The sequence below is a fragment of the Poecilia mexicana genome, unplaced genomic scaffold (assembly GCF_051168715.1).
Source record: "Poecilia mexicana isolate PSO_F unplaced genomic scaffold, ASM5116871v1 scaffold_9, whole genome shotgun sequence".
Taxonomy (NCBI): Eukaryota; Metazoa; Chordata; class Actinopteri; order Cyprinodontiformes; family Poeciliidae; genus Poecilia; species Poecilia mexicana.
In genome coordinates, this window is record NW_028263378.1 from 24,916,975 (window position 1) to 24,944,421 (window position 27,447).

The 27,447-nt window shown below is 39.5% G+C and overlaps 1 protein-coding gene across 4 annotated transcripts in view; it reads left to right on the plus strand.

Annotated features, from left to right (window-relative positions):
• The window catches only part of ncor2 (nuclear receptor corepressor 2), a 115,767-nt gene that overhangs the window by 42,222 nt on the left and 46,098 nt on the right, over window positions 1-27,447 (plus strand). For all 4 annotated transcript variants that reach the window (XM_088009044.1, XM_015003724.2, XM_015003723.2 and 1 more), the window contains 11 exons: window positions 360-537; window positions 3,205-3,387; window positions 8,964-9,077; window positions 13,082-13,138; window positions 13,465-13,517; window positions 19,466-19,532; window positions 20,892-21,064; window positions 21,174-21,267; window positions 23,549-23,727; window positions 24,267-24,321; window positions 24,408-24,503. In XM_088009044.1, the coding sequence (XP_087865170.1) occupies window positions 360-537; window positions 3,205-3,387; window positions 8,964-9,077; window positions 13,082-13,138; window positions 13,465-13,517; window positions 19,466-19,532; window positions 20,892-21,064; window positions 21,174-21,267; window positions 23,549-23,727; window positions 24,267-24,321; window positions 24,408-24,503 (1,249 nt within the window). The remainder of the gene's footprint in view (window positions 1-359; window positions 538-3,204; window positions 3,388-8,963; window positions 9,078-13,081; window positions 13,139-13,464; window positions 13,518-19,465; window positions 19,533-20,891; window positions 21,065-21,173; window positions 21,268-23,548; window positions 23,728-24,266; window positions 24,322-24,407; window positions 24,504-27,447) is intronic.

The following is a 27,447-nucleotide window of genomic DNA, read 5'->3' on the forward strand; positions in this document are numbered from 1 at the left end:
TAAACAAAACACTGTTTACATCAGGCTAGATCACCATTTGTTCCCTTTTTTCACAAATGGCATATCAGTTCGGTACAGTGGGCCGTGATTCTGTTATTTTATTTTTCTTTACATAAGTTTATTATGAAATACCATCCAGCTCACTTATGTGATGTTTTTTTTTTTTTATTGTAGTTTAAACTGCAAAACACGTCTGACTGTATTCGGAAAGAATACTCGTCCACAAATATAACCGCATCTCTATGGCAACGCTAAAGTTCTGCGCAGCTTGTGTCCAGCGCCTATTAGGTGTTAATTAGTAAAAAGCAATAACCAAGCACAAAAACCTTTTTGCTACAACTGTCTTATCTTCCTTTCAGAGGACAAGAGCAGCACATCCGTTATGAGCACATCTACCTGCCGGAGGCCCCCAGCCAGTCAGAGGTGGACTATGCAGAGATCAAACGTCCTCGTTTGGAGATGGGATCGGACTCTCTGATGAGGCCTCTGTCCCACCGGCAGCCGTTACCTCTCGGAGGGGTTGAGGACATGACGAAGGTGAGAAACGTGTAAAACGTATGGTATCAATTTAGTGAATCATACTGAATTCACCCGTAAGAACTGATATTAACTATATTCTATTAATTTGGAGGATTTGGGAATTATGGGTGCATTCACAACAGCCCTGTTTAGTTTGCTTTAATCTAACTGTTGTTCATTTGCCTAGAAAAGTCTGGTTCGTTTTGGGAGGTGTGAATATCTAATCAAACTCCAAAAAATTCAAACCTCGGTCTCATTTTGGTTGAAGTGAACTCTGGCGCATATTTAGACGCCAAGCGGACTGGAAACCGCGCCAAAAAGGGAATTCTGGATAAATGCAACGAAACAATCACAAGAGTCTAGCGCTGTTGTCGTGGTCTTTTTACCAGAACAAAAGAGGAATCCTACTAAAACCGCTAAAATCTGATGCTACTCCATTACATTTTGCGAAGAAATAAGTCACGCTCGTGTCTTCTGAGGTTTTTGTGTCGTTTCCTTCAGCGGTTCTTGGTGCAGCGCCACCACAGGCGAGGATAGGAACAGGTTTCTCAAAGGGGTTTAGATCATTTGACACAGTGCAGTGTGAAAATGAACCGCACCATGTAACAAATATTGCAGTTCTGGCTGCCAGTCGAACTGCGTCTACCAGACTATCAGGTCTGAAAACACCCTACAAGACGATCCTTGTAGATTCTGCCTCTTTTTTTTTTTTCTTTTCTTTTTTTCCCCCTGAAATATAATACCGTATCTGTTTAAGATTTAACTTATTTGGATAATCCGACTAGACTCTTTAAGAAACCTAAAGGATCTCATTGAACTTGTCGCAGCAGGGGATGCAGAAGAGGATTCTGCTCTAAATCAGAGATGGATCTTTGGAGCAGCAGAGGAGAAAAACCAAGGGAGTTGTGAAACTGCAATTAATAAATAATAGAGCTGACCTAGATTTCAAAAGACTGAAGGGGATGAAGCTGCGAGCAGCAGATCAGAACGACTTGCTTGCCGTGCGGAGCTGCTGATGGTGAGGCGTCCCTGACATGACAGAGTGCCTCAAACTGCCAGGAGAGGCAGACCGCCAGAGAATGGTAAATAGATACAGTAATAACACAGGAGGAGGAGGAGCGCGAGGGGAGGGTATTCAGGAATCCTTGTGCTTTCCCTTAAAGCAGCAAAGAGTGTAAACCTGTTACATAAGTGGAGTCAGATGCAATCACTGCTTGGAACAAGAGCGCAATACAATAGCTTGATAGAATGCAGGAAGCAACGTAAAGAAGTGGCAAAGGGCAGGCGTAGAGAGGCATAGATAATGGGGGAAGGGGAAAGGGAGGACTTGGAGACTGACAGGAAAAGAGGGAGTGAGCCAGTAGTATCTGACAAAGCTGATGCCTGGAGCATGACTCATATAGAATGGGAAACAGGCGGCCAGAAGCAACAGCTCTGTTGCTGTACGCCAGAATCTACAGGCGGAGACGGTCTGCTGCTATTTGCACTTCAAGTTTCAAAGTTGGTTTTTTTTTATTATTATTGCTTTTCAAATAATCTCCACTGAGAAAAAAGGTGAGGATGAGGTAGAGATGTTGCCTGGACTCCGTGCTGACTGCTTCACATTAAGTTGTTGCACATTGAATTCAGAACATGGCTCAGATACACAGGTAAACATTTTGCTCCCTCTTTGGCTGAACATACCAGTCAACAAAAAGCGGATAACTTTTATTGTTTATCCTTAGATACATTTTAATCTTTTTAATTTAAAAAACTAGTCAGGGCTGGAATTATAAGCAGAAGTGAAACGTTTTAGGATTTCTAATCTGTCCTCAGTTGTTTTCCGGGATGCTGAGTTTCAACACGGGTTACGAGAACGGTGCCTTGATTCACACTCGGGGTTGTCAGATTAGACAAAGTCAAAACATCCCGCGAGTGCTTTTTCCTAGTTTGACATTTTTTTTTCTTCTTTTTTGTGTGTGTTTGTTTGTTTCTGACTCACAGACTTTGGCAACTGTGGGCTTCTTAATCTAGGACAGCCGCTCAACATCCTCTGGCTCTGACATTTTCAATCACAGCAGGTCTACAAGGCTGTAATGCTGCCTGCCTAGTCCAGATTAGCCCACTTACATAACCTTCATTTCAGATGTTTAAAAATAACGCAGAACAAAACCCAAGCTGGATGGCTCTCACTCCTACACGCACACGCGCACGCACACACACACACAAACACACACACACACACTCGTACGGAGGACTGGCTCCATCGTGGCCTCATATATTTATAACATCAGAACAAACACAGTTGCTCATCGGGAACAAATGGATTCTTGCCCTCCTGCACAAGCGTGCCCATTATGTTGTTTTGCATTTTGTCCATTCACTAACTAATATTGTCGTCAGCTTTCATGAATTAATGCTGTGTCACACATCTTAATTAAATATTTGTAACAGTTTGAGAGTAGGGCTGCAACTGGCGATTTGTTTTGGTAATCAATTATTCTATTGATTATTCTGATGATTAATCAGTAAAAAATGGCGTTATTGATTTAAAAACAAATGTGAGAACTTCTCTTCCAAACCTTGACTCAATTATTCATCACTCACTACAGATTCTTTCAAACATATCTTCTGGTTTCTCTACTTGTGAAAATCTCCCTCTTCAGCTCGATATAATGTTCACCTTTGCTACGTTGGGGTTCACAGGAGCGTGGAAGTGCCATCGGGAAGCTGGAGCCCATCTCACCGGTGAGCCCAGTCCACATGGACACCGACTTGGACCTGGTTCCGGCTCGGTTCTCCAAGGAGGAGCTGATTCAGAACATGGAACGTGTGGACAGGGAGATCACCATGGTGGAGCAGCAGATCTGCAAGCTTCGCAAAAAGCAGGTCGGTGCTCCGTGCGATCTGGTTGGAGATCATTTCTGGTCGCTTTGTGGTTCCAGAATTTCATCTCTGTGGCAGCCATGGTGTCGATATTATCATCTTTTCGTCTAGTTTTAATATTCATCAATAAGATTTATCTTAGTGATTGGTTTTTTTAGCAACTTGAAAGCAGAAAATGTGTTGAAATACTGAGAGTATCTGTTGTCTTTCTTATTCATTTTTTATAATTATGGCTTTGGTCGGAGTTCCTAAATCAAAAGATATAGTCGTGTTTTAAAATGTGATATTATTTCTGATTTGATATAAAGCCTGTGAATTGAGTAGATTTTTTTTATACCATTTGCCTATTTCTGAGCTGGGTTTCTGAGTGTTTATTTCCCATGTGAACTCTTTGTCTTGACATCTTTTTTTAAGTGAATTCTCATTCCATTGTGATTGCCCTTTCAGTCATTAACCGCCATTTGGATCCATTATGATTTTACGTGTTCGATCAACCTAAATTAGGCTGCAGTTTATCCTAAGCACTATTTATGACGGAAAACCTGACAACCTGAACAACCTTTTAGAACTGGCAGGGTCACACTGTGGAAATGCTTTTTTTCCCTCCCCCAGTGGGGACATTTAAGCTGGTCAGAGTTGATGGGAAGATAGGTGGAAAATCAAGAAAGCAATCTAGTTAAAGGCTGCAAAAGACTTGAAACCAGGGCAAGAAGGTCACCTAACTCCAGCACAATGTTATGGTTTAGATCAAATGAGAGTGGCTCAGTCAAAGTCAGGGTTTTATATGTTGCTCAACTTGCGCTCTTCATCTCATCTCACTCAGTTTGAGTGATTTTGGAGGAATAGACAAAAATGTCACTCTGTAGTTGTGATTGTAGGATCTAGATTGGACTTCGTGACAAGATGTGGAAAAGTTTAGAGGGTGTGAATACTTTTGCAAAGAACTGCAGAGTGAATTTTTCATTCAAGCTTCTGTGGTTTGTTGCTTGCCGTACTTTGATGATGCTGAACAATTTTCGACATCTGCTTTTCTTCCCTCTCTTCCTTTTGCTTTTTTTTTTTGTTACGGAGAAAAATCAGTTAAATATATATGAAGCTATAAATAACGGCTTCCTTCAGGGAGCCAAAGCATGGTGAACATTTTGTTACTGTGAAACCGCTCATATCACCGCCAGTCCTGCCACGCTGACTCCCAGCGGACTGCGTAGTGTTTTTCTAAAGAAGCTGTAGTTTGAATAAACTGGCTTTCATCCATCAAACATGCTGTTACATCAGACTACTACTTTCTAAAAAAATAAAGAAATAAAAATAAATGTGTAAAAATAACCAAATGAATTAAAATAAAGTGAATATGTAAAAATTAAACATATATAAAATAGAATAAAAATAATTGTGTAAAAATGGAGATTGGTAAAATAAATATGTAAAATACAAATATATAAACACAAAAATCTAATTAAAAAAATCTGCAAAAATGAGAATAAATCTGTAAAATAAAAGAAATTAAAATTAAATGTAGAAATAGAAGTAGATATAACAATAAAAGGCGCAAAAATAAAAACAAATACAAGTTAATATTGAAGTCTGGCTTCACAGCTAATTATTCCGAGCACAGAGAGGAACACCTGAGATGGAAGAGCAAGTAAGCCCTGTGGAGAGGTTCATCAAAGCTTGGTGGAGGAGAGCAGAAGCCAAGCAGGACTTGGACTAAGCCAGGAGGAACTCTTCAGACACTTGAAAGCCGCAGGGCCCCCACTGCAGAGGGCCAAACTTGACCTGAGACATTCTGCCTGGGTCGCTGTTGGAAGCCATGTCTCTGCCTGCATTTCTCTTATTGTTTGGAAATGGATTGATAGAACTGCTAACTTCAAAGTTAATGATGAGTCCTTCAGTCAAGAATGGATTTTAGGAACACACCAACAGGAAAATATCAGGTCGTTTAAGAATATTTACGCTTTAACCAAAAAGACAAAACGAGGAATCCTTTTCTCTTCGGTGAATAGAAGAAACTTTTGAATGATTAAAAGCTGCTCTCAGAAAAAATCTGCATCCACCTCTCAGGTTCCCGTAATGGAGAATGTTTTTCCGGATATTATTACAGTCCGGCTCGGGCTGAGCATTACAACATCTGCACTAATTAAGCGGCATGATAAACTATTTTTTAAAGAGTTCTGGCAGATTAAGTGAACGGGCAGGAGGCAGAGGTTAGGTTTCAGCCAGTGTGTCAGCCAAAGTCATGATGGTTGGTTTATTTTATTTTTACTCTGAGGTGGGTTTGGAAAAGGAACGGGGGTGTCTTCATGGGAATGCCTGAATTTGCCTGACCAGATGCTCAACTAGGGAAATTATGGCACAAGATGAGCCAACCTACTGTGCTCATGTGTGGACCATATTGAGGCCACCATTACTCCACCCTGCTCTGAAGGCTCATGTAGATTAGCTGTTTTTGCAGCACCCTTTTGCCTCGTTGGGCGTATTCCCAAGAGCATTTCCGCCACTAACTGAACTCTTGCTTTCAGACGTGGTTAAATCCAAACGGCTAACATGGCGTCATACTAGCGTGACAGCAACTGTGATGCTCTAGTATGTCTCGTTTTTATGTCCACCAATCAATGAACTGTGCTGTGTGACACCAGTAGCTTCGCCCTAACCTCACTGTTCCTACAACTGAAGGGAACCCAAAAACGGTGTGCGGCGTTTTTACGATGGAAACGGATAAAATGGCGTCTCTACCCGACCCGTGCCGTACCGCTCAGTGGAAACGAGGCATTTGACACCCAAACTCGGCTTCCACATAGCTGGTCACAGCTGAATACATACACTCTGCTGCTTTTACCCCCCCAACTCACAGCTTACAGTAAATTTATCCAAATATTTCCTGTGAGTATTTCTGAAGGTCACTTTTTATTCAGTGTTTAGTTAAGCAAATCCGTTTTATTTTACACCATTACAATACGTTCAATTAAATGTTCCTGTATGTAGTTGAAGGTTTCCATATTGTAGTGGTCAAGAGTTGTTTTTGGAGCGGCGGGTACATAAAAGTTAAAATATTAAGACAGTCTCTATATTAACGATTGCTCACAGAGCGCAGTGGAAGCCTGATTTACTGGCATTAAAGCTTTTGTCAAACGATTCTTGTGTAGATATCACTTCTAAGTTTTTAGTTGGTGTTTTCAGAAATCTGTGAATTAATAGGGCTGGATTTTTCTGGCTGCACATTATGAGGGAAAACATGACATTGCAATATTATTCTGACATTTTTCAAAGGTAGTTAACCCAGATCCGCTTCACTGCTGCTTACATTTCCACTTTTCCAGAGTTTGAATGCATGTCAACTGTAATGTTTCAGTCTACCAAATATTACATCTATGCAATCCTTTGCAGTTTTGATATTGCACTTCAGTATTGGATTTGAAACTAGCAGCTCCCCACCTGGGTTGCAATATTTTTACCAGTAATTAATTTGTTTTTATAGTGTTCACCAATGGGTCAGCTCCAATTTCCATAATTCCTTTGTGACTGGTGATAGACCGATGTCGATCATATCCACCAAACTTATCTACCTTTACAACCGTCTGAAAATCAGCCACTGTCTACTTTTTCTCTGAGGGCTGACCGACGGACTCGCCAATGCGTATAAACTTTTCATTTCCCTTTGAGAAAAATATAAATTAACAACTTGCATGTAGCTGTTTCGAGGTTTTTGTTCAGTGATTTTCAGTAAAGTAAGGTTAGAACATTGAAAGTGTGTTGGGTCATTGAAAGGGTCAGTTATAAAAACATTTGGCATCTGTCAATATTGGAATCAGCAGGTTGGGGTTTTTAAAGATCTGTGATCAGCCAGAAAACTGCATTCGGTGCACCTGTAGTTCTTTCACTTACTGGCTAATCTCATAATCCTGTAAACATGTAATTTCACTGCCTTTTATTGTCCTTAGAGAACTTTAACTTCAAGTTGAACTGGATTTACGGTTCTTATCCTTGCTGGGGTAAAAATGCCATCTAACGCCACATCGGATGTCCAGTCAAAAATAACCACCTAACCTAATTTTCTCAAATCACTATTAAAACCTTCCCGGTTGCATTACGTCATTCTCTTACACCAACACAGCTGCTAGACCTTATCTGTTTGAGGTAATGGAAATAATTTGACATAAATCTTCTGAGTTTGTAGCTGTAATGGCGCTCTGGATAAACATAATAATACTTGCATAAGGAGACGACTTTATGGGCTCGTTTAGACGATGTAAATGTATTTCAACCCCCCCCCCCCCCCCCGGTTTTAAAGTCATGACTTTGTGACTCGCAGCAATACAAACTGATCCCTGGCACAAGCTGGTGAATATGTTCTTTAATACACATAAGGCTGTAGCTATTGAATATTTTATTAGTATTTAATCATTTTCATTCAGTTAATTATTATTTTAATTATTATGGTCTTGTTTGAACCCATTGATCAATTAAGTATTTTGTTTTATTTTTATGTATTGTGTTTTTTTTTTTTTTTTAATCCAAAGCCAAAATGCACATTCAGAGCCGCCTTGTTGTTTCATCTGCTTTTTCCATTATCACAGTTCCCCGTTTGATATTTTTCTCCCTCCGTACCTTTATGTTTATGCACACGCGGTGCCACTCGTTCTACGCTCCCACTGTAAACATCGATTTTATTTGCTCGAAAAGCCATTTGAATCAGGAATATGTCTGCCTTCTTTTTGTGCAGTCTTGTGCTAATCAAATTCAGTTTTGCTGCAGAGTATATTAACTCATTGTTTGATGTAGCTCCATAAATGTGGCATGTTTGGTCTCGTTCTTCAGTTTCTTTTTCCCCCTTCCTTGATCACACATACTCTTAAGTGGCAGAGTGCAGTGCCACGTGAATAGCAGCAACGGTGAAACACGTCTGCCATTAAGTTGAACCATCCTATGAAAGATTTATCTCCAAAGCTGTAATGTTGTGTTGTTGCTTTTAGTTATTTGAAAGAGTAGTCTTGGCTCTATATATGTAGCCATAACCTACATTCTATAAGCGTCACTTTTCATGTATGTCACATAAAGCAATAAGCAAAATCAATTAATCGCATGATGAATTAAAATGAGATCAAAAATTTCCACGTGGACAACAATCGTTAGAGATGCTCCCCTCAGCATTTTGAGAAGCCCCGCCAACATTTGACACCCAGTATGAAGTAGTTAGTTTGCGCTTCTTGCCACTTTTACCTGTTTTCCCTGTCAAAGCTGAATATGTTTTTGAAACATAATTTTGGTTACAGAGACCTCATAATCCATTTTGATTCTTCTTGTTTCAACTGTTTTGTTGATTTTATTTTGGATCTTTTAGATATTTTCCAGTCTCAATGCTAAATGCTCTTTAGAAATTAAAGAAAGTGTTATCTTAGTTGAAAATTGTCTCAAGATGCCAATATAATCGTTTATCGCAACGATTTCCGGGACAATTTGTCATCCAGCGACAGTTGTTGTTGTGACAGAAATATCTGTAAACAAAAACCGTCGGCTTTTAATATTTTCCCCATTACGTATAATGGAAAATTTATCTGATCTTTTTTTTGCGTGTGCTGCAGCAACAGCTGGAGGAGGAAGCCGCCAAGCCCCACGAACCCGTGAGGCCCATCTCGCCGCCACCCAGTGAGGCCAAGCACCGCAGCCTGGTGCAGATCATCTACGATGAGAACCGAGTAAGTGGAAGACAAACACTCAAACAGGCGTGCTTAATCTGCTGCCTTGCTCCTTTGACCCATATTCCTGGGTATTTCAATATGGCCACACTCGATCACATTCGCAGAGTATTCATTACGTTGAAAGGTGGGGCCGTGATATTGTTTTTCACGGCTGCCGCGTGACGGGTTGCACAGTAAATACTGTCTGTACATGCTGCCTCCCCAGAAAAGCAGCAGTCTGTCATACTTTTTTTTTTCTTTCTGTGAGATAAATCTAAAAAAACAAAGCAAAAAAAAAAAAAAAACAAATCTCAAAGCTTGTCAAAATGTATTCATGTCATACCTTACCCCTCTTACTTGTTACTGCCGTGCAAGGTAGGAATGTTGCCTGAAAGAATATGCTACTAAAGGTCAACATGGCAAACATGATGAATCAGAGAGTTGACTCCGAGAGGCGCACACACAGTAGAAGGTGACTCACGTTTGCACTGACACAACCCTTGATCTTTGCTCTAAAATATTTCGGATTAATCAGCCTCTTCATGGAGCAGTGCCTCGTAAAAGCTAGCAGGAAACGTTCGCCGCAGGAAGTTGAGGTGTGTGCAGAAGATGAACCACGGAGCATTGCAGTGATTCTCAGTGCTCTCAGTCCCCCTTGTGGTTAAAAGCTGGGGTTTCACTCTTTGTAGGAATTGAGTTCAAAACTGAAACTCTGAAGAGCCTCTTGTGATTTTTTTAAATTTTTTATTTTTATTTTTATATCCAGCATATATTTTAAGCTGGGTAATTTTGCACATCTATGCTGGACAGCAGTGCAGTGTGCAGGCAATTCACTCAAAATGGACAATTATAGTTCAGCCCAAACTCTGGCATTCGCTGTGTGTAATAAAATTTACTTTGCACTGCTGTGTGTCTCAGAGAAACGGCGGATAACCGCTGAAATGCCGTCGGAAACCCTTTAGGAAGAAGCGCAGCGCGCGACTTTGATTGTTTCTGTGGTCAGCTAAAACGCAGCCCTTCCATGGAACAGGAGGACACGGCAGATGGTGCAAGTTATAGAGTGACTCGAGCGTGCAGTCTAACCTCTGTAACACTTCCCTCTGACTTGCATGATGCACCCTGGCCTGCTGCCATCCAGCCTCATTGTGGCGGTCAAACCAGGCTCGAGCTGCTTCTATTCTAAGTCACACGCTCTTGCTTTGCTCATCGCTTCTGCATTTCTGGTATTTACAACTGCGCTCGCGCCGCTGTTTAATTGTCGCGATCCGATATGCTAAATTTGAGTTGTCTTCAAGGGAGGAGGGGTGCGCAGGGGTGGGGGTGGGGGGGGCATATTGTGTTGTAAAAAGAAATGGTTGCACATGGTGTTTACACACGTGGCTGGAATTACTTCAGCCTCAGCTCTTCCTGTCTCCACACTGTCATCTGTCCCTTTGGGGCTCACAGGCTCTTTCAGCCCCATCATCAGACCCCCCACAGACGACTCAGTTCATGTTCATTCTCCCTGTATTTGGCGAACAATCCTCACAGATATGGGGATGTGAAAAGACATGTACCTCCTGTGACTACGTTGTGTTTGTCTTTTCGATGTAAAACTAGCGTTGCTGTTTTTTTTGGTATTTTTCCGTCTGCATTTGTCCCTTTTCCTTGTTTTTGTTCCCAGGATTCCCTTTGGTGGGGGTTTGGGATTATAATCACTCAGGGAAGCCGCAGAATCAATCCCAGAAATCTGGTTTCACGTTTGCTGGAGTCGGATCATGTGACCTGCAGAAAATGTTCCGTCGGCTCGTAACTTTACGAGCGGTGATAATGCGAGCGCCGCTGTGGTGAATCTGTGTGCCACCACCGGAGGGCATGATTGAAATGCTAAATTCAGCCTCTTCACTTCTGTCTGCTTACAAACATGAATGATGTTAACGAAGCACCAGCACTTTAATTAATTACACTCTTACGGAAAACCACAATGTTTTGCCTCACATTTCCCCTCTCCACTTTAGTTCCATAGATATTGTTTGTTTTTTCTTGTTTTTTTTTTCTTCTTCTTCTGAAGCTACTTCAGTATTTCACAGCTTTGTTTTCAAATTAGAGGAAAGTATCACAGTTCGGAAATGAAGAGAAATCCTCCAGCCTCCCTCCCTCCCTCCACTCTCGGAGGATGAAAGTCTCCTTTTAATAATTGCTGCTCATTAAGTGCTGCTGCTGTGAGCGTGCTCTCTGAGGCAATACTCTGCAGCCTGTTACACCTACTCACTGATGATGAGGAAGCAACATTTGCATTTAATTGATATGTACAACATGTGCATTGTGTAAGGCTGTGGTTCTTTTCTTTCCTTGTTCGGTGGAAGCACAAGGCTTTTATTCAAAAAGCTTCGCCTCACTTTTGACCAAGTTGTAACTAGCTTGTGTTCACTCATGATGTGGAGTTGATATATAGTCATGATTTTTATCACCATTTCCCTGCAGTGAAGCATGTCTATTAAAAACATGTAGCTGAGGATGTAGGCCAGGGGTGCTCACAGTGCGGCTCGTGGACCATTTGTGGCTCTTGGAATGATTTTCTGTGGCCCTTGATCACAATTCAAGAAACTTAAAAAAAAAAAAAAAAAAACATTCCAGTGTCAAATTTAATGTGAAGTCTTTAATTAAAATAAAATCCTGCTAAATTAACTTCTTTAAAATGGAAAAACGAAAATGCACACAAGATATTTGCCTTCTATTAGCACAGTTACGGTATGGACTTAGAATATTATTGTGATATTTTGCAATACTATTGTGATAACGATAAAAATTATGATTTGAAAAAAATGATTGCTTCTTTTTTAGATAACTTTACGGCTGTGATTGCATGGCAAAACATTTATAGCACGGAAAATGTTGAAAACGTTCCAATTTAAAATAGGCTTCTCTGAGACTCCACTTATTTAACAAGTAAGATTTATAAGTCTAAACTGCACACGGTGTTTTCGATCTTACTGATATGTTTTTTTTGATGCTCCCGTGAAACAGTGAAGAAAATTGTAAAAATAACATTTCCGATAATGCAGTTTTTTAAAATTTAATATCATTGATTCAAATTAGTCAAGACAATGATAAATCAAAATTCCTCTAAGAAGTTTGTCACAATAAATGAGAAACGATACGATAAATGCTCACCGATTTCTGCTGTTGATTCTGGACATCAAGCAATGGCGGTCATGCAGAAATGTGTGTATTTATAGTATGTCCTCTGAACATGACAGTTGTCTAACTATTAGAGTTCAACTTGTTTTAAGTCTGCTGAGGATATTTAAGCAGCATTAGGTAAAATAGCCTAACCTAATATAAAGAAATAAAAGCTGCCACGGAAATGTGGCCCGGCCCGCTCCGTCACTGTCATCAGCTGTAAAATGTCACTACATGCACCAAGGGCATCTGCACATGGCAAATGAAGGAGAAGAGTACAGCGAGAATATTGCTTTGGAGTTTTGGAAAGACGTATACACATTTGTCTGCTGGAGCCAAATATTTATGTAAGGACGAGCAGAGAAGACCCGTCTTAGTTTGACTTTTTCCTTACTGGTCAAACATCTCTGTTCTCCAGCTCTGAAGTGTCCCCCTCCACTCCTCCAGCTCCACTCTTTTTTTCCCCCCTCTTTCTCTCCCACTTTTTTAGTCTACTCCCACTTGCTTTCATGCCTGCCTGCTCTTTCTCTCTAACCTTTCTCTGCTCAGTGGAGGTGAGTAATCTTTCTCTCTTTTTTTTTTCTTGCTGGAGAAGATAGAGAGAGAAAGAGAGAGAGCAACAGAGAGAGAAGGGAGAGAGAGAACTGAGGCAAGGAGCTGTGGCCCAGCTTGAGTTAAAAGCTCTAATAATAGGCAGCGGGTCCAGCTCTCCATCTATCCATGCATCCAGCCCCGTCCACCCTTTGTAGCAAGCAGTGTTTTTTGTTTTTTGCCTTGGTGATCTAGTGAGCGTGTTCCCCGTGTTGCCGTGGTGATGGCAGCTGGCTAATGTGCTACTTCTGTTTGTCTTTTCTCATCAGAAAAAGGCAGAAGAGGCTCATAGGATACTGGAGGGGCTGGGACCCAGAGTGGAACTGGTGAGTAGCGACTTTTACTTTGCGTGGACTTTTCTTCTCGTCTTTGTGTGCTCTTCTCTCCTTAAATTTTTAAACATAGAGCAGCGAATCGACTGCTGCAGAGCTCGGCTCTGCCTCAGGGGGCGTTCATTCTGTGAAACTTCAGCTTAAAAATAGATCCAATTATTTGACCTCTTTTCATTAGTTCCAAAGTTTTGCATTACTTCTCTAATTGATGACATGTTTAATTATTTTTTAAAAATGACTGAGGAAACTAATTTAGGCTTTTTTGCCATTTCGTAACCTCTTCAATTGTTTTTTTTTTTTTTTTTGTCCTGTTGTTGCAGCCTCTGTACAATCAGCCATCTGATACCAAACAATACCATGAGAACATCAAGATGTAAGTCTTTCTCCACATTTGTCATATTTACAGTATTTATCTAATGTTTGGTTCATTTAAAATGAATTGCATCCTCAACTATACATTGACGACATCTGAAATCAGCCGACTAGCTGTGTCGTAGCACAACTATGGCAAGTAATGGTTTCAAGAGCATTAACAATTTTAGCATACTCTTTGTATATTTTGAAGGGTTTTTTTTTTTAGAAGAGATGGCAGGGAAAGTGCTGCGATTGGTGTTCTCCCTTTCGTAAGGTAGCACTTCAGCCTTCCTTCACTTGTTGCATGTTGTTGATCAGATCTAGACAGTATAGCGCCACCTATCCCTCTTATGGAGGTAGTACTGTTTGAAGATGATAGTTTAGAAGCTGCTGGCAGCATGTTGGTTAAGCAGCTGACTACAGACTGGCTACCTGGGCAGATAGCTTGACTAGTGTGTGTGTGTGTGTGTGTGTGTGTGTGTGTGTGTGTGTGTGTGTGTGTGTATATATATATATATATATATATATATATATATATATATATATAAACTGAATTAAGAACAACTTGCTGTACAGTAAGGACTTGTAAATTTACGAGTGTAGCTATGAAAACTGTAGACTCTGTGCAGCTGAGTTGGGTAATTAAAAAAAAAAAACATTGCAAAATGTGCATGTGTATTTGTGCTTAAAAAAGCTATTGGAAGAAGTGAAAATACTACAAACAGAAAAATGCAAATATCAGGAGAAATTTTTATTTTAAATGAGAAAAACTGCAAATGACAGCAGGGATGTAAACACATATTGTTGGGAGCAGTGATGCAGGGAGGAAGGATATGTTGTAATGCATAAAGATTCCTGGATTTGTATTAAAAAAACAAAACAACTATTCTCTGCTTCTGCTTAAAAACCCCACAGTCTTGTGCTGCATCACCATCATTTTCTTATGCTCAAACAAATCCCACATGACCAAACTCCTGCCCCTCCCAAAATACACACACAAATGGCAATTAGATGGAAACGGATAGCTGTTATTAATAGTTATTAATATTAGCCCAGTTTTAGAAATCACTTTACTATCAATAAGTCAAAAAAAAATTACCAACATTGGTTGATGCTAGTGACTTTATTATTGGAGTGTCATGCATCCCTAATAATTTAATATCCACAATAAGTTAATAATAGTGTTTTTTTAAAGTTTGATTTTGCTGTTTCTAACAACTCTTGGTTGCCTCAGTGCCTGCTGTGCATCTTGTCCCTCTGTGTCACTGTGTCCTTGGGTAAGACGTTGGCCAATTTCCGATGTTCACTTCAAGGACAGAGAGAAGCTTTCCCACGAAGACGCTCACTCGGCGTTGTTGAAAAATTTGTTGCTTTGTTGCTTGGTAACTCTGTCTCTCTGACATTTGGAGCCCATCATGTAGGACTTGCCCACGTTGAACTGTAAAACTTGTGGGAATAATCATATTTCAGCTGCCTGTTTAATGTCCAGTCATGCTCGTGTGTCGCACTCCGCCCTTTAGTGTCAAGTGTGCAACATCTTGTTCACTCAGACAACACAGCTGTGATGTAATTAGGTCTGTAGGGCTACATAACTGGGCTTTATAATAAAAAAACTGGGTGGGCTATGGAACTCTTGTCTCCTCTTGGCTTTTATGTTTTCTACAAACATGTTGGATGTTCATATTTAGAGTTTTACACGATTACGTGTTGATTTAGTATGAGGAAGGATTTATTGAAACAAATGCACTCTGTGGTCTACCCTTGTTTTAGACCGGGTTTAAAGAATGATCATGTGATGCGAAGAAGGGCTCGCTCTCATGTTTTGATGACCTTTAAAATGTAACTTAAGGCTGCAGAAACTTTCCGCGTTTTGACCACAGTGCCTATTTTGTTGGCTTGTGATTATAATTATCACTTACAGATGCAGTGTTAATAACGGGGCACATTTTCAGTCGTTTATTTTCAAGGTTATGGGCCAGACTAACACTTATTTAATTTACACTTGGGTGTTAAATGAAGTAAAACAAATAAATTTGTCATACCGTGGCCAGCGTCTGCATGTGTTCACCGCTGACTCTCTGAGATTGGGATAGATTTCAGAAAACGACATGGAGGTGATCTCTGGACAAGAGATGAGGAGCAGCAGACAACGGACCTCATGAGACTGTTTAACATGGCGGCATGTGACTGAGGGAGGAAACAGCTGGACTATTTAAGAAATATCAAAATTAGGGACGACCGTCATATTCTGACGTCCAGATAATCAACTACAGCATGTCAGAATAACTCGAGCAGTTCCTGTGTGTTCGTGGCCATGATTACTAACATAAAGCATCAGTCAGGATTACATGTGGGCATGACTCGGGCTGTACTTGATGATTATTTTAGTCATTGAGTACTCTGTCAGATTTCTAACTCGTCGACTGTTTAGTCATCTTAGGCCTGTCGCAACAAGCAGTAAATCAATTAATCGCATGATAAATTAAAACAAGCTCAATCGTTTTAATTTGCATGATTTGTCATTTTACATTCTCACTCTCTTTTTTTATACCAAAACCTGAATGACAAAACTCTCAAGGTCTCAAGTAGCTCTTTTTTTTGGTTTGTTTTTTGGAGGACAATTTTATTGACAGACTTTATCGTTCACTTTATTTGTTGCTTCTGTTGGTTTGTTTATATCGGATATTTAAAAGGTCTTCTAGTTCCAGTGTTAAATGTTCATAAGAGTGTAAAATATATTGATCTTTGAAAATGTGCTCTTGCATTATTATGCCATTACATTATATTGCTTGGAAATTGTCTCAAACAACAATATTATCATTTATCGCAGTAACTTCTGGGACAGTTTATTGTCCAGCAGCATGTGTTATCGTGACAGGTCGATCTTACTCTGCAGTGACTTAGCCTACGTTCTCACAGTAGGTAAATGTGAGCCAAATTCACCAGCGACAATCTTAGATCGGCCAACGTTCTAAGAAAATGGGGGCAAAAAATAAAAAAAACCCACCGTGTAGTATGAACTACTGCATTAGGTAGTCGGATGTGCCCAGATTCTCTATTTAAATCTAGTGATTACTGAAGGGCACATACAGACTTCATAATCTGCACTCTTTTGGTTGAATGCCGTATTTATTTTCACTTTGGCTTTATGTTGTTTAGTTTTTATTCAAGTATGTTTTTTGTTAATGGAGACTGAGAATCCATTTTATTTTTGTTTTTGTTTTTGTTTATTTAGTTTATCAGTTCCAGTGTTATCTATGGTAGGAAGTCAAATGCATTATTACGTCATTTACATTAAATCAGTGTCAAAAGGTCTTAAAACAATATTGCAATATCGTTTATCGCAATAATTTTTTTAGACAATTAATCGCTCAGCAAAATTTGTTATCGTGACAGGCCTAATCACGTCACAACCCCACCACTCTTGGCTCTGACGACGCATCCAAACAGACTTTTCTACAGAAGTTGCCGTTGTTGCTCCACAAAAGGACGTTGCTGTTAGTTTTGCTTTCTTTTTTTATTAGCTTCCCTCGCCTTATGATCTTGTGACGATGCTGTCTGCTCCCATTGGTGAATAAACTTTAAAATCGTTCTGTAAATGGATCCATCCATTGCTACTTTCGTAAACGGTAAGCTGCTGTGTGATGTCTATTGTGGTGGAGTTTAATTAGTGGATTCAATGACAACAAAAAAGGATTTCAGCCAAAAATCAGAATTGAGCATCAACACCTGCTGTGAACGAAGCCTTGGAGTTCTCCTAAACTCTATTCTTACATGGGACTTCAGACATGGACATTCTTTTTTTTGTGTTACAGAATCACAAATTATTAAAAAAAATAATTTGACGGAAAATGTTGCATTTAATTTTCATCTGGTGACCAAAAAAATTTGATTTTAAAAGCAGGATTCTTTTTTTTTTTTTTCCTCAGCAGCATCGGTGACTAAAAGTTTCATCCATGTGAAGTTTTTTAAGAAGATTTTAACTCATGGAGACGCATCTGAAGGTTGTCATGGGATTTCTCTTCCACCACTGACAGTGCAGCTCTGGCACAGCGGCATACCACAAGACAATCCTGAACTATTAACCGCTCACTGCCGTCTTCACTCCTTTTGATCCCCGTGCCGTTTGATCAGTATTATTGCCTCAAAGCAATTAACTGAAAACCGCTTTCACTCCGTCTTTGTGCGCGCGTTATTAAATCCCAGCGTGTCAGTTTGACCGAACACAATTAGCTTCTTTGTTTTGTTAACCGGTTTGATAAGTTTGGCATTGATCCCCGCCGGCAGCGATGGCTACCGATATCTCTGTGGATCTCTGCGAGCCCAAACCCCTCCTCCCGGTTTGCATGCCGCACACACACACAGTCAGCTGATGAAAAGTAGGCCGACATCCCTGCGTAACTGCACACGCTGAGGACAGAACTTTGAAGTTCAGGCCGTTTTTTTTTTCCCTTTATTTTTTGTTCATCTAGCAAGCCTGAGCAAAAACAACTGCAAAACATCTATCACAAGCCTGCATATAATGAATCTTTCAGCTCTCGTGTTTTTTTAAAGTATTATGCCAAATTACAGAGTTCTCCGATATCTTAGAAAGCGCCCGTGCTTAGAGCGGGACAAAGGGAACCTTTTTGCAGGGTTATGGGGCTGCTAATCTCGTCTTTTGCCATCTGGTGTGCAGAGGACAATACCATCTCTGTCTTTTGAGAAGATCTACTTTATCAGGGTTGGATTTAATTTTTGCGTGCGTGCGTGCGTGCGTGCGTGTGTGTGCTCGCTTCAACAGATAGGTTCTCACCTGTTATGCACAACATGGGTATATCACCTCTATGCAGCTGGATTTACAGTTATTTTTCCTGCTCCAAATTCATGCATGGCTCAGCATATGTAATTATTTCTAGAAATCTGATTTTTTTTTTTTTTTTTTTTTTTTTTTTTTTTTTTTTAGACGAGGCAAGTCTTTGCATGTTCATTCCCCTTCATAAAAACCATATTATGTTGAGATTACCTCATGCACCAATGGATGGCACCCTTTCTCTGTTTTTTTTTTTTTGTAAGTCATGTGTCCTTGCCTTGGTCCAGCGGGAACCAGCAGCTCAGCCGAAGTGTCTAACATAGACTAAGATTACATTAATCAGTGGAGAGCATGACCTTACAAGTGACAGATTAAGTGTCAGGAATAAAACCTTGTCTTGCAGCGAAGAAAGAGACAAACCGAGCAGCTGCCTAAGGAGATTACTGGCCTTGACCTTTATTTGAAGCTGCGAGTCTGGCCATTCCAAACGCAGACAAGTTTTATAAGTTTGGCTCCCCTCGCTGTCCCTTCCACCCAGGAGCGAGATTGAGTTTATCGAGCGGCTGCACTTGAGGACCGGAGTTGTTTCTGTTCATGTGAAAGTGTATTGTAAGATTGTTTTTTATTTACCATTCATGCTACAAAGAACTGAGGTTGAAAAGTGCGAATACGCTGCCTCATAGCAGTCAAAATGTTTCTCACACTATCTGGAAGCAGCAATGAAATGTATATCGTTTTTCATTGGGGTTTTGTATGAGCTAGATAAAGTTAAAGTTAGATAAAGTTAAAGTTTTGCGAAATTGAGAAGTGGAACAAAAATTGCTGATATTTTTTACTAAAACAAAACATACTGCCTGCGTTTGTGTTTTATTTAGGGATGTTGCAGTTAAACTTGTCGCAATAAATCTATTGATATCATGATAAATTTGAGCCCCCTAATTTCAACACCTTTCAGATTTTCTTTGCAAAACCTTGAAAATCATCCATCATCTACCAGCATGTTGCTTTGTGTTGGTTTTGTCACATGAGATCTCTTAATAAAATCATTTGGGAAAACATTCAATAGACACGAAGAGGAAGATGTGACAAACGTAAAGTCCAGCCGTTGACATATAGACTCTTTCTGTTTCAGTGTCATGTGGTTTATTCCTAATTTTCCTCTTTTATCCATGCAGAAACCACGCCATGAGGAAGAAGCTCATCTTGTATTTCAAAAGGAGAAATCACGCTCGTAAGCAGTGGGTAAGTAGAAAACTCCGTTTGTGACTCAGCTGGGACTTGGCCAATGACAGATGACTGGTGTGAAACCGGGCCAGCTGCTCCTCGAAGTGAGTGGCCATTTTAGACCTGCCGAAGAGTGGAGGAAAAAAAAAAAAAAAAGAGATAAAACGCTCTGTTCAGGTCTCTGGGAAAGCAGAAAACGAATAGAAAAAGATTTCCCCATGTCTTTTGAATTAATTTTCAGCCAAACTCCGTAGTGAGCTTTTTGAAACGTTGATGTTTTTTGATTGGCGGCGTCGGTAAATGAAATCCAAAAAGCATGGCTGTAAAAGTGAAAGATTTTTGTGAATCAGCCGTCAAATGCCCGCAAGATCGATGCTTTTCCTCTCTTTTAAACGTATTTGATGCAAGACAGAATGAAAGTCTGAGCCATGGGTTAGTGTCTCCACTCCTCTCCTCTCATGTTGTGGGGGAGGCAGCTGTATGTGCAGAGATATCGCCGTGTAGTTTATGGGGCCTCTGAGGGTCATGTCTCCACCAGGGTTAATAGGATGTCTGTGATGGAGGCAGGAAAACTGCACCGTCTGTCTGCCAGACCTCTGCTCCAAATCCCCACTCTGCATAAAACATTTTAGGGCTGCAAACTAATGATTATTTCAGTGATCAATTATTCTGTTGCTTATTCTGACCGATAAATAAAATTGGCACATTCTGCAGATTTTTCATTTAACCACTTAAGCTTTTTTACGCTTTTTTAATAAGTTTTTTTAAGTGATGCAAAGAGGAAAATAATTTGATTACTTAAAAAAATAAAATAAAATAAAAGAGCATTCCATTAGTGTGCTATTGATCATTCGTCACAAAGGATGAGTCTACAGCTAAAGAAATACTGTTTATTAAGCTGTTTATTTTTTGTTTTTTACTTAAAATCAGATAGGCAAAGGTCCTTAGAGTGTTTTTTAACAGAATATTAATTGACTTAAGCTGAAACTATGGCACTTAAGAATTTTTTAATAGAGCATATTTCCAAAGAGTTTTTGTCTTAAATTCAAATTTTTTGAATTGTTTTAGCTTATCTACTGCTCCCAGTACGTTCTTTAATGAATTGGCTTTTAAAAAAAATAATAATCTGGATACTTCGGTTAACGATTAATCGGTTACCAAATTACTTGACGATTATTTCAATAAACAATTAATTACAATTAAACTAATTAATCACGATTAATTAAATGAATTTGATTAATTAATTAATCAAATTTATTTAATCAAATTAATGATTAATTAATTAATTAAATGAATTTGATTAATCGTTTTTGGCCTGGAATATTCAGCGTGTCGCTCTGCTTCCTCCGAGTTATTTTCTTGATTAAAATCTTGCAGGAGCAGAAGTTCTGCCAGCGGTATGACCAGCTAATGGAGGCCTGGGAGAAGAAAGTGGAGCGCATTGAAAACAACCCGCGGCGCCGGGCCAAGGAGAGCAAAGTGCGGGAGTACTACGAAAAGCAGTTCCCAGAGATCCGCAAGCAGAGAGAGATGCAGGAACGAATGCAGAGGTGGGATCTCACTCCAGACGCGCAGCAGAGCGCGACCGCCTCCAGTGCTCTGCTATGGCCGCCGTTCCAAAGAGTCACCAACAGGATTTCTGTGTATGTGTGTCTGCAGCCGCGTTGGGCAGCGAGGAGGTGGCCTCACCTCATCCGCAGCCCGCAGTGAACATGAAGTCTCCGAAATCATTGATGGAATATCAGAGCATGAGGTAAGCTCTTTCTGTTAAAGTTGGTTTGACCCCCACCTGAAATTGCCCTTTGGCAACTGTTTGGGTTGAAATGCGAGTCTGCAAGAGAAAGGTAAGTTTTGTTCAGAATGCTCACTTTGTCTAATCTGTAGGCAGTTGAAGTTTTGGAGGCCTTACACTCAGTTACAAACTTTTAACTTATTTTTGAAGTTTTCAGACATCCTGTTTTTAATTTAATTAAATTTTTTTAACAATCCATGGAGACCACAGATCATGTGGCTTTAAACCATTTATACATTTCGTCACCCAGAACAATCAGTTTCTCTCTAGTTTCCATGTTGTGCTTCAAAGTTCTTGTTGTTGGTAGAGTTCTCCTTTAAATATGATCTAAACCTCAAGTTTGTTAAGCTGACAGTGGAACCGGGCAAGAAATTGATTTTATTGATTGATCAAATTTTTTGTTTTTGAAAAAATAAATTTTAGGAAAATCTGGATATTTTGGGATTTCATAGTTCATGCTATCAGGATCCAAGGCCTGCCGTCTTGTCAAAACAAGCCTGTCTGACAGCTTCTGTTTATCTGGAAGATTGAAAATATTTTCTGTCATTTGTAATTTCTTTTTCAGCAGTGAAGCGAAGAATTTTTTATTTTTTTTACTAAAATCTAAAATTGAGTTTGGCGTGTAAAAAAATAAAATAAAAAAATCAGGGATTTTACTTTAAAGCCAAATTGCTCAACCCTAACTGAGTTAAAACACTATTTATTTAATTAATATAATAATATATAATGATATAGTTTGAACCAGTTTGCTGCTAAGAGTCTAAATTGCAAAAATAATTCTGTAAAACTGTAATTTTGTAAAAAATAATTGATAAAATAAATCAAAGGATGAGTTTTCACAAGAATATTTCTCATTTTTACTTCAGGAAGATTAATTTAGCAAGACAAAACTCTACCTTAGGAAACAGGCTTGTAAACAGATAGTTCTCTCTAATGCAGCAGGAAGCAATGATGGAGATTTCTGATGGCAGGCTGCCAGACATTTCCAGCATTTGGATGTAACACATCTCAGTTTAAACCCACTCACTCACACTGACTCATTGTTTCACAGTGCTTACATTCAAATACACAAATGAAGTCATCTAACTTTTATGTAAGTATTAATAAATTAAGTGTAAGAAACATAGACTTGCTCTCAGTTTTGTGAGGGAAAAAAGCTACAATGTACTAATAACGGCTTGTTTAAGATTCAATAATCAATCAGTCATTAGAAAAGAAAAACTTTGTTGGCATTGCAGCAATTAAATCTTCCTCATATTCTTATTACTGACCAGCTTTTTTCTTTGTTCCCACTTGGGTTTTTGATGGCTTTATCTTTGTTTTTGAGTTTGGAAGGCCTCAATGCCATCACCCTAATCATTGGTTCCTTCCAAGATCTCTAAAGGATTGCAATTAATCAAAGGGATTTAACAGTTTATCTACGACTGCCTGTTCTTGTGTCCAAAATATGATTGGAGAAAATCTGACTGGGGAAACTGTGGAGTTCTCAAAAGGAAACAGTTTTTGCAACCACAACACAAAATTAATGTCAATAAAATCAAACATTTCTTGAGGTTTCAAGTTGATTCACGTTCGTTTTCTAACATTTTGGGGTGGAAATGTAAAGTTGAATGTCTTCCCATTTTAACATCTTCACTCTCATTTGCCATCTAAGATTCAGCCTTATGTTAAAGATTTTTTATTGCTTAAGTTTATCAAACTGCTTACACTGTAGTGTTGCATCATTTCATTGTTCTTTTCAAGCCCTGATATCGATCGCAGTGCATTTCACAACCTGCTTAGTCAGCAGTAGAGCTGACTGGTCATAATGGGAACTCAGTGGTTATATTCTTTTTTTTTTTTACTCTACAATACATAACAGTGTTTAACTGAAAATATAAAAAAAACCATCTTTATTAACTTCTGGTTTTCTCCTTGACACTAGAAACCACAACTGTGCAAATAAATATGTGAACATTCTTCCTTTCTGTATTTATTAAACTCAGGTTTGAAGAAGAAAAAAACATCTAAGAAAGCTTATTTTAAAGAAAAGAAATCATCTCTACTCCTACAGGGTTGTGCTGATGACTAAATTATAAACAGAAAATAAATCATTGGCTTCTCTCCTATTAATTCACTGGTTTTAAAAGGGGCCATGTCATTACAAAAACAGAAGTGGTTTCTCTTTCAGGAGAAGTCTGTTTAGCAAAGAAAATCCAGGATTTTCTTTACTTTCTCTTTCCCATCTATGTGGCACGTGCAGAACACGGAAAAGCAAATGCGGCAGCTGGCCGTCATCCCCCCTATGCTGTTCGACGCCGAGCAGCAGCGCATCAAGTTCATCAACATGAACGGGCTGATGGACGACCCCATGAAGGTTTACAAGGACCGGCAGGTCATGAACATGTGGAGCGAGCAGGAGAGGGACACTTTCCGAGAGAAGTGAGAAAAATCTTTTTTTTTTCTTCCCCTCCCAGTTATTGTAATTATTACCGGTAAAAATTTTTCTCTCTGGTCAAATGCCACATGAGTCAACTTAAGCTCCTTACACAAAGTTCTTGGCAGCGGCGTCTTACGCCTCGAGTTTTAACGTGTCATTATTCCCTTTAAAATTTGCGTAACAAATAAATTTTTTTTGTTTTTTTTGTTTTGTTTTTGCTAAGGAAGTGAATCTTCCCCTTTCGTGAGAACTCGAAGGAGGCTTGGAGCTACCAAATTAAATCAAGACCGCACAGTAAAACTGGTGACTTTTAAGTTACCCACATACAAAGAGCTCTAGTTTCCTCTTTGGGTCACACTCGCCAAAAACAAACACTTGCTGCCTTCACCAGTAACTGTCATCTGGGATGTTTCTTTCCGCATCTAAGATGATTTAAATTAACTTTTATGTTTCTCTTTTTTTATGTTGTGATTTTTTTTTGTTGTCTTACTCTGGAAGCTCAGACGATTTAAAACTGATCAGCTTTGTTCTCCTCGTAAAGGTTCATCCAGCATCCCAAAAACTTTGGCCTGATTGCTTCTTTTCTAGAGAGAAAGGTATGAAATGCTTTTTTTTTCTTTTTGCTATTTTTGGAGTGATTTTGTGTTCAGAGGAAGTGAAAACCTTTATATTTGCATTCCAGACGGTGGCAGAGTGTGTGCTCTTTTACTACCTGACCAAAAAGAATGAAAACTACAAGAACATAGTGCGGAGGAACCGACGCCGAGGGAGATCTCTGGTACTATCACCTCTTAAAATTACATTTTCATCCGACTGGGAAACATTATGTTAATATTGTGTGCATGTACAGGTTTCCCAAAGCTGAAAATGAATGCATATACTGCTGTCGCTAGTCATTAGCTGGTGGATATGAAGCTTATTTACTATGTAACTTACTACTCTGAAAGTCATGATATTCCCTGTTCTTAAACACACTTGGCAAAAATTAGCAACATATCTTTTGATGATTTTTTTTTATTAACAGAAAGCTGTTCTGCACTTATATGCAGAGGAACAGCATGGAAAATGTTGCAAATCATTTACAACCTTCGTAAACATTTGTGAAAACACCTTTTTTGTGCGTGTTGTAAAATATTGAACTACAGGATTTTGAAATATGAACTATATTCTTGGAGCTTTTTCACATATTGTCATGCCACAATCACAGAATTCAGTGGGCTTTATCGGACTCTCTATGTGACAGAATGATGCGATGTAGGGCAAAACTGAAAACTGGAAGGAAAATTCAGACCAAATTCCTCTTGAACCACCAAAAATAATCTCCATTTACTAAACACCAAAAATAATGAGGGAAAGAATACGTCACAGATGTGTTTACGAATGTCTTCAAGAACGATAACGGCCTCTTTAACCAACCAACAAGGGAAACCCCAGATGATGATGTTATGGCTTTAGAAACTGACACATCTGAGTTCCTTGGAGTCGCACCTGTGGATGTACTTTAAAGCCTCACCTCAAAATGCTGCCTTCATGTTTGACACAATGGGGAAAGTCAAAAGAAATCATCCGAGATATCAGGAAGCGGATTGGACCAGTCTGGTTCATGCTTAGGAGGATTTTCCAGATGCTTGAAGGTGCCGTGTTCATCTGTTCAAACAATTATACGTTGTAGTGAAGACATGATGAGACTAACCAACCATCATATCAGGAAGAAGACGAGTTCTGTGTCACAGAGATTAATGTATTTTGGTCCAAATTGTGGGAATTGACCCCAGAATAACGTCATGTGGCCTGATGAAACTTAAATGCAACTGTTTGGGCATAAGGACCATTGTTATATTTGTTAAAAAAAGAAAAAAAAGAAAAACAAAAAGGAGAACACCTCTCAGCGGTGAAGTATCAGAGTGCCAGCAGCATTTGTGTTGGAATAGTTTGCTGCAGGAGGAACTGGTATGCTTCATAAAATAGAAAACATTGTCAAGAAAGAACATTATGGTGGAAATATTGAAGTAACATCTACACACTTCAGCCTGGATGTTAAAGTTGAGACGCAAACAGGAAATTGACCTCAGCACACAGCCATGGTGGTTGCAAAGTGGCTGAAGGCCAGCAAAGTCGATGGTTTTTTGTGGCCATCACAAAACTCTTATCAGTCCTTTAGAGAATTTGGGCAGATCTGAAAAAGCATACCAGTGAGAACATTTACGTAAACTTTTGATTTTGAAGAATCAATAAATACATTTTTGACTCATTTCTTCTGTACTTGCTGTGACGTCGGCTTTGCTTATTCTGACGTACCTAAAACAAGGTAAGCTTGGTCTGACAAGACTTTTAAGAGTTCGAGATATTCAAAAAGTCCGCAAGTCTGTCAAAGCTCATTTAGTTTTGCTAATTACATTTCTACACTCGTTTTTTGTGCCTGTTCATCTGACGCCATTCATCAGACGCAGTGGGAACGGCTACACTTTAATTTGCTCACGACCTTTTCATCCTATGCGTATTGTGACGTCTCCTGGCCTTCCTGATGAAGTCTGCGCTTTGACGTTCGCTCCACATGTTTTGTCACATCTAATGAGCTCACTGTGACGGAAAAGGTGCGTTCAGAGGAGGAAGTGAAAGTGCATTGCTGTACATTGCATGAGCCGGATAGAAACTGAGTCAAAGTGCTTTGTCCCTCTCTATGGGCGGTCACTAGATCAGCCCTGGGGAGATTATTTCACGGGGTTTCTGGGCCTGAGTGATGACATACAGGAAGAGAGAGACCTTTGTTCCACTTAACGTTCACTTACCATAAAACATCTATGAGTCAGTCTATGCATTGGTGCCGGTAGACGGTGGCAGCTTGTCTTTCCCTGGATGAAGCAGCTAATGCAAAGACGGCTATTAGCAGAGACCAATTGTGAATTTAATAAGATAATGCAGCATAGAAGGTTCTCTGGTCTGAGTGTGTGGCTGTAGTAGTCTGAACTCTAACCCCGAAACCCCAGACAGGCAGGAAGCTGGTGAGGAAGTGGTTCTGGGTGCAGTTATACAGCAGAAATGCTCTGCTATAATTTCGGAACTCTCATATCCTGTTTTGTTTTACATCTTATGACAATTTGTAGATTTTGCTTGAAGGTTAGCGGGCATTCTGTAGCTGAATTGAAGCGAAACGAAGATTCTGCACATACGCTCGAGACAGAAAAGGCTGTTTTTCTCGTTCCTATGTTGTTCAGAAACTTACTTTGGGGAAGTCATTTCGTCTAAGTGCCAAGTCGACCGGAGTTTGTGACGTTTGGAGGTAAAGTATTAAACGTTGCATCTTTGCTGAAGAATCGAACTTTTGAAAAATATTTGTGGGTAAGATCTCCAGAGAATGGAGATGTTGTTGCACCTTAACTTATGATGCGACTTGAAGTTTGCTCATGAATAGATTGTGAAAAATGTGGTCGGGGTGGAAAAAATGCCACTTTAGATATTAAATATTTAAATCAAGCAGAGATCTTGCAACGATTAATCATGAGCATAAATTTAGCTAATAGGAATATAATTCAAGGTGATGAATCTCTCTGTAGCCTTAAGAAAACCCCTTTACTAGTGAGGCTAATAAAAAAAAGGCTTCAGTTTATTAGAAAGCACACGTATGAGGCTAAGCAGCAATCTAGAAAAGGTCAGGCAGCCTGATTAGTCCAGATTAATTCTGTTTCAGAGTGATGGGCTCATCAGGGCCAAAGCAGCGGTGG